Raw genomic sequence first — 6,474 nt, forward strand, 5'->3', positions numbered from 1 at the left:
AAAACAACTTATAAGTCAATCCAAGTAGGCTCTATAACTGTTTAATTAGCAATGATTATCTGTAAACGTTTTGTTGAGGCTCACTTAAGTGTGGTTGACAGATTAATGTTTAGCAATAACCATCTTTTAATGAGTATGAAGATCTATACATTCTGGTGAAGCATATCGTATCATCTGCAAGCAAGTTTGATTTACTTGTTCTGGTGTGGTAAATGCAGCAAGAAAATGAGAACATAGATTGTCATAAGGGTACTGACTACTTAATGATTACGAAAAATACATTCATATTTAGTTATATCAGGATTCGGGGTGGGGGAGGGGGGGGATTTGAGGGGAGTGGGTGTAAAGAGCTAGCACAAGAAACTATTTTTGTCAAATTATTTGAAAATTATTTTTCTACTAATAACCAAATTGTAGAAATTATTTTCCACTCATCAACCAAACACTAGAAAATGTTTTTCACTCATCAACCAAACACAAAATAAGTAAGAAAACCATTTATTTTCTAGGAAAACATTTACTGTCATACCTAACACACACTACTTTATCATTAATAGCCTGCAGTAATTTTATTTAATAAAGCATGCACTTCCACACTATTTCACCGGCTACTTGCTACCTCCTGGTAGCACAGGTATAGGATAACTCACCTTGCATTCAATAGCCTTCACTAACTTTAGCCTTGGCAAATGGCTATTTATGGTCATTTCGAGTCACAGATAGTCATCATATCTCCAATTTAGTTGAGAAAAGAAAGTGGTGGAACTTCTAAACTAGAAAGGCATGTAGACAACATTATACAAGGCAATAGTAGACATCAGCGCATGTCCAACAGGTTAAAACATCTAGTGTGCGACCAAAAACCAGCTGAGAAGCACTCTCACCTGCAATCAAACATAAACTAACTACACCTTTACAGTAAGAACTCTATATGCAGGATGCCACTGCTCTCACAACACACGGCCAAACGTCTCATCCTCTCCTGGAAAATCGTTCCCCGGAACCTCGTACTGTTCCTGAGAAACAGTGAGATCTATGGAGCTCCAGCGCGAGGGACATAAGTTGATCTTCATCATTTCTTCACCGCTAGCTCATTTGTTTGCCAACAATGCGTTCAGAACAAGAACGTGGATGCACCAAAAGAATCATTGAAGTTTTGTGACTCAGCGGCTTGAATCATTGAACTTTTGTAATTGAGCGGCTTGAAACTCCATGCAACAACTTTGCAAAACCAAGAAAACTGAGCTTTCCGTCAGTGTGCCTGAGCCAGTCATGTAGAACAGCATGGACTGGAACCGAAGGGCTAAGACCAAGTTCCTGGACCACCATTTTAAAATTACATTCAGTTAGAGTCCTTTCCCAATTAATACACACTCCCCTCTCCGTAAAAGGAAAAAAGGAACTGTTACGTAAGAGACTAAGATGTGGCAGTCGATATTCATAATAGAAAATGAACAATCATGATTACCGAAGCTAATTCCTCTATCATGATGGCCCTATTGCCTTCCTTCTCAAAAATTTCATAGGCACAACGTGCATGTTGTTCCCACCGTTCAAGAGCCTCAAGTTGATGAACGCTTAATGCAGCAGCACAGAATTCCTCAAAATCCATCCTCCTATACTGCAGCGCATTAAGCTGCATGACAAGGAGAAGGAGAATTTATTAAATCCTTAATAATGATAACATCAATTAGATATTTGAAGTCAATGGGTCTCATAATCTACCGATGCAAGAAAATCATGGATGCGAGCTTCCTTCATTGCCTCTGTTGCATGTTTCATCAGGGCCTGGTAAAATCACGAAGGTCAAAAAAACTTGCTAAATACTACTAGAAAATATTAAAATTATTCTTTTTTGCAAAAGACGAACCGTTTTGACGTTGTCGAAGCTTATGGTGCCATTTTTGCTTGGTTCCAGCAGTGCAAACTGCTCCTTCAAATAGAATAGCTCATCTACCGTCAACGTCTTTGACAAAGCCTGAAGTGACAATTGGAGGCCATGAAGCGCAATGCAAAAGATAAAGTAAGAAATATCAGCAAATACTATGAGCTACAAAGCAAAACTTTTGTTACTCGACATGAAGTACTGGACTCGGAAGATAAAATGGGAAGAGAAAAACTCTTCACACTAGCATCATACACACCCGTAGTGCAGCTTTCCTAAGAGCAGAGGACCTCATGTAAGCCTTCATAAGTTTGAATATCAAAATATCCAAAGGCACCTCTATGTTATGGCTATTCTTTATCCATGGATGACCTGAGACAGTAAGTTGTTCAGCAGTTTGCAGAAATTTAAAGAACAAATAACTCTCTTTTTCCAACATAACTCAAGAAACTAACCCAAAGCCTGAGCTGCAGTCATTCTTTTCCGGGGATCTTTATTCAACAGACGTTTCACAAAGTCTTTTGCCTCAGAAGATAATGTAGGCCAAGGCTGTTCTTCAAAACTTGGATCAGCTTTGAGGACAGACCTAAATATCCCAGATTCTGTTCGAGCCCAAAAAGGACGGCTTCCACACAATAGGATATATGCTATGACACCTATACTCCAAACATCAGCCTCTGTACTGTAAGATCTATGTAGAACCTCGGGCGCGACATAATATGCACTACCAACAATATCATTAAGTCTTTCATCTGCAGAGCAGATGAGCAAGGCACGTAAACAAGTTGGTGAGCTCTCAAATTTTACGAAAAGCAGTTTTTTTCTACCCTCCTATTTAGTGGTACCAGAGACGAGTAATGGACTAACCTGGCTTCACAAAATCAGACAATCCAAAGTCTATCGCTTTAAGTTGTGCACTTTCATCCTTAGACGTGAATAAGAAGTTCTGGTCAATCAGAAAGCTAGAGTTAGACAAGGAAGAGTCTGATAGAAAGGAAGGCTTACTGAAACAGATAGTGTAGATTCTATAACAAGTTATAGTTTCAGCCACAGCAAAATGCTATGGGCTGAATTTTTTACCTTTTCTGTCACTTGTTAGCTCAAAGCAAATCCTAAACTCTAAAACTAGATGAAACGAACATTAACTCTGCCTGGTGAATAATAAATCAAAGCAACTTGAAACTGATTGAAATCATTGCATTTGGAATATTAACATAATCCAGAACCAGTAAAAAAAAAAAAAAGATTTTTAGAAAAATCTCCTCTTCTACACAGGGTTAAATAACTAGATATGCTGAAATGTTCGCCCTAAGCAATCATAAAGTGAGAATTTTGGTCCTCCCACCTCCGGCTTAAGATCCCGGTGCACCACACCTTGAAGGTGGCAAAATGCAACAACTTTCAGTATTTGTATCATTACATCCTTTGCATCATCTTCTGTGTACTTTCCCCCTCTGCAGGACAAGAAAACTACTATTTAGCCTTCCCTTGTCACGAATATTCGGTATTCCATAAGAAAAGATATGCTATCAATCAATACACAAGGTTCAAATTCAAAAGAAACATAGCAAAGACCAAGAACTACCTCGAGAGTATTCTATCCAAAAGCTCACCTCCTTCGCACAACCTGAAATTAATTAGATTAATCAGCAGCATTTCAAAAGATCAGAGTGATAAGGAAAACTAGATCAAGATCCTGATAAGAGCAAAATATAATGATCAAAACCATATGTTGACTTGAGAAAATAAACAAACTGTTATGCTACTTGAAACTCTGGTTGATAACTAACAAAGTAGTATCTCATACTAAGTTTGAGACTGAACCCCATTGCAAATGTAAATGTGATGGGAGTTTTGTGAGGAAGCTTACTCCATGACTATGTAGACATTGGTGTGGTCTTCATATGAATCATAAAATTTTACTAAATGGTTATGTCCCGTCAAAGCTTTTAATATCTTCACCTCCCTTCTCACATCCTCAATGGCTATTGGAGTAGTCATCTGAAAAAGAAAAAGAAAAAACATGATCATATATTTCAGATAGAACGCCAGAAGAGAATTTAAAAAACCCACTGATGCACATTCAGAACAACAATAGGCATACATTAACTTACATTAAGCAATACTCAAGCAAAATAGAAGATCAAGCTAGAAACATCAGAAAGCAGCTCACTGAGCAGCTATAAATCCACCAAAATTTGGAGGGCGAAGGGGAGAGAAACACATGCCAAATACATCATAAGCTCTCATTAGCACAACTATTAATGAAGACTGACTGCCCAACGAAAGATATGATAAAATGTCCATCCACATGCTGTTTAGACAGACTGAGCAACTGGTAACATTATGCAGGAAGATTTTGCTGCTGTGATCACAGAAATTCATGGTGCACATGTCTCAGCAATAAGAGCCCTTAAACTCTACAAAATGTTGGGGGAGGGTTGTTTTTTTAACTTATTGAAGTAAATCCTTCTCCTTTTCATGTTACTTGTACAACTTGAAGGCCAAAAAAAAAAAAAAAAAATTAACTCCATCTCTCCATTTACTTCACAAAAAAAAAAAAAAAAACTACTCTAGTCTAGATTTCTTTTTTACTTCTAAGCCAAATAAGGGACATGAACATCAGATGGAACTTACCAGCCTCCAGGAACAAAAAAAACCAAGCCATCCCACATCATATATGAACCAGCTTTTGTAAAGTTTGTGAATCTTTTGGGTAGGACAAATACTAGTAGTTTCACCTCAATGATCGTGTACAAAGTTTGGGATGCCAAACTCAAATTGTAACTTCTTGCACATCAATGATCAATGGAAAAAAAAGGGACATGAACATTACCCATCCCCCTTGACTCCCTTTAGGCCCCTAACCTGCTCTTCCTCTTTTCGTCCCACCCAATTATAATGTCGATACTCTGTTTACTCTCAGCTAATCCCAATTCAGTGCATCTTATGGACAATTTAACAGATTTTAGGTGGAAATAGACAGGTAATTTTCCGACTCTAAAAACAGTTTTAAGAAAAAATCAAGACTTTAATGCACTGCAAGGATTGAATGGCTTCCTTGAAACAGTCACCAGCATCACAAACCCAACAGAAGCTGCAATTAGCTTCTTCCTTCCATCACTTCACAACCTTTAAACTTAATTACCAAGAAAATTAAGCTCTGAACTTAAATCATCAACTATACCGCCTAAGGAAACAGTAAATGATGGATTCATTTGAAAATAGAAAGATAAAAAGTCAAAGACTGCTATCTATAGAGTAGATCTGACCACTATCACTCAAGTAGTGAAAAAAAACAAAAAATGCAACAAACTTTGACCACATAGATGATAGATCATAGCAGTTGAAAGAGAATTAAGAGTATAACAAAATGGTGGCAAACCTTTGATTTGGGAATGACTTTAACAGCAACCTCTTGTCCTTTAACTTCACCTTTCTTGAACTTAGCTTTACAAGTATACCCAAAATGCCCTCTTCCAACTTCCTCTCCCATCTCATACTTATTCCCAAAATTCTTGGAAAACCCAAAACTCTTATCCAGACCCGACCCGACTCCATCGGGTTCATTTTCGGGTATTGCAGACTCGTTAGGTTTAACGGTGCCGTGTCTCCGTGCCAACAAAGAACGGATGTGTTTCGCCGGAGACGGCGGTGGAAAGGGCCGTTTAAAGAATCTCAGGGGAGTAGAGCTGGAATTCGCCGGAGATGATTTCTTTGAGAATAAATAATGTGCTGGACTTGGACTGTAGAAAGGGAAAAAAGGTGACTTTTTTGTCCTTTCTTGCTGTTGATGTGTACTGTCGACCTCATTGTTGTTTGGTGTGGATTTAACTGGAACTGGAGAACTGTTAATGTTATCTCCGGGATAATTTGAGGGTTTGGAAGTGCAAGCACCCATTGGGCTTTGTTTGGCAATGTATGCAAATTAAAAAGAGTTGAGAGAATTGCAAATATAGTATAAATTAGTGGGAATTTGTGTGTTTGTTTATAATGGAGGGGGTTTTAGTTTGAAGTTTGAATTTGGGGGTTGTTGTGAAGAGAGATGGATCTGCAGAGTGTAGATGGCGATAAAGAGGAAACGACGATGTGTTCGCTTTTTTGTTTGTCTGAATAATAAGTTGCCAGTAATTTTCACTTAGCTTTTTTAAAAAAGAAAAATAGAAATCCCCAAGGCCCAAGGCCATAAATTCTCTAATCAATTTAAAAGTACTTGAATTTTGATATATATAAATTTTTTTTATTTTTATTTTTTGTATATATGTGGTGTAGAAGACTTTAATATGTTTAGTAATTTGACTATATCCAACAAATACTTATTCTTTTTGTTAAGTTACAAATTAGCATCTAGAAGTTTTCTTTATCTGGATGGTCGTCTATCCATATTAAGAAGATGAGATTATAATGGACGAAAGTAACGTTATCTAATAACGAATTTTAATGAAAAAATTTCTCTTCTTTAAAAGTCACGTAACATGTTTGAATTGAAGCAAAACAATTTATCTAAGGTAAAGGTTGATATTTTTCAAGAAGTTGTTTGACCTCGATTCAAATAGATATTGACTGGGTGGGATAGAGAACTCGAGCCT

At 37.3% G+C, this 6,474-nt stretch overlaps 1 protein-coding gene across 1 annotated transcript; it reads right to left on the minus strand.

Annotated features, from left to right (window-relative positions):
• Nucleotides 1-757: 757 nt before the first annotated feature.
• Nucleotides 758-6,021, minus strand: LOC132622656 (CDPK-related kinase 5). Its single transcript, XM_060337301.1, has 11 exons — nucleotides 5,271-6,021; nucleotides 3,756-3,886; nucleotides 3,471-3,512; nucleotides 3,231-3,339; nucleotides 2,753-2,831; nucleotides 2,341-2,637; nucleotides 2,145-2,257; nucleotides 1,871-1,978; nucleotides 1,726-1,788; nucleotides 1,469-1,636; nucleotides 758-1,317 (listed from the first exon to the last, which is right to left on the minus strand). Exons 1-11 carry the CDS (start codon nucleotides 5,784-5,786, stop codon nucleotides 1,177-1,179), a joined length of 1,767 nt encoding a protein of 588 aa, XP_060193284.1. The 5' UTR covers nucleotides 5,787-6,021; the 3' UTR covers nucleotides 758-1,176.
• Between the last annotated feature and the right edge of the window lie 453 nt (nucleotides 6,022-6,474).

The sequence above is a fragment of the Lycium barbarum genome, chromosome 12, assembly GCF_019175385.1.
Source record: "Lycium barbarum isolate Lr01 chromosome 12, ASM1917538v2, whole genome shotgun sequence".
NCBI classification, from domain to species: domain Eukaryota; kingdom Viridiplantae; phylum Streptophyta; class Magnoliopsida; order Solanales; family Solanaceae; genus Lycium; species Lycium barbarum.

Bases quoted from the DNA above. Each gene is read 5' to 3' on its own strand.
- LOC132622656 (XM_060337301.1), bottom strand. From the start codon at position 5,786: ATGGGTGCTTGCACTTCCAAACCCTCAAATTATCCCGGAGATAACATT. The intron at 3,513-3,755 runs GTAAGCTTCCTC...AATTAATTTCAG, and splicing joins AATGTCTACATAGTCATGGA to GTTGTGCGAAGGAGGTGAGC. The intron at 1,637-1,725 runs GTAGATTATGAG...CTTGTCATGCAG, and splicing joins TCCATGATTTTCTTGCATCG to CTTAATGCGCTGCAGTATAG.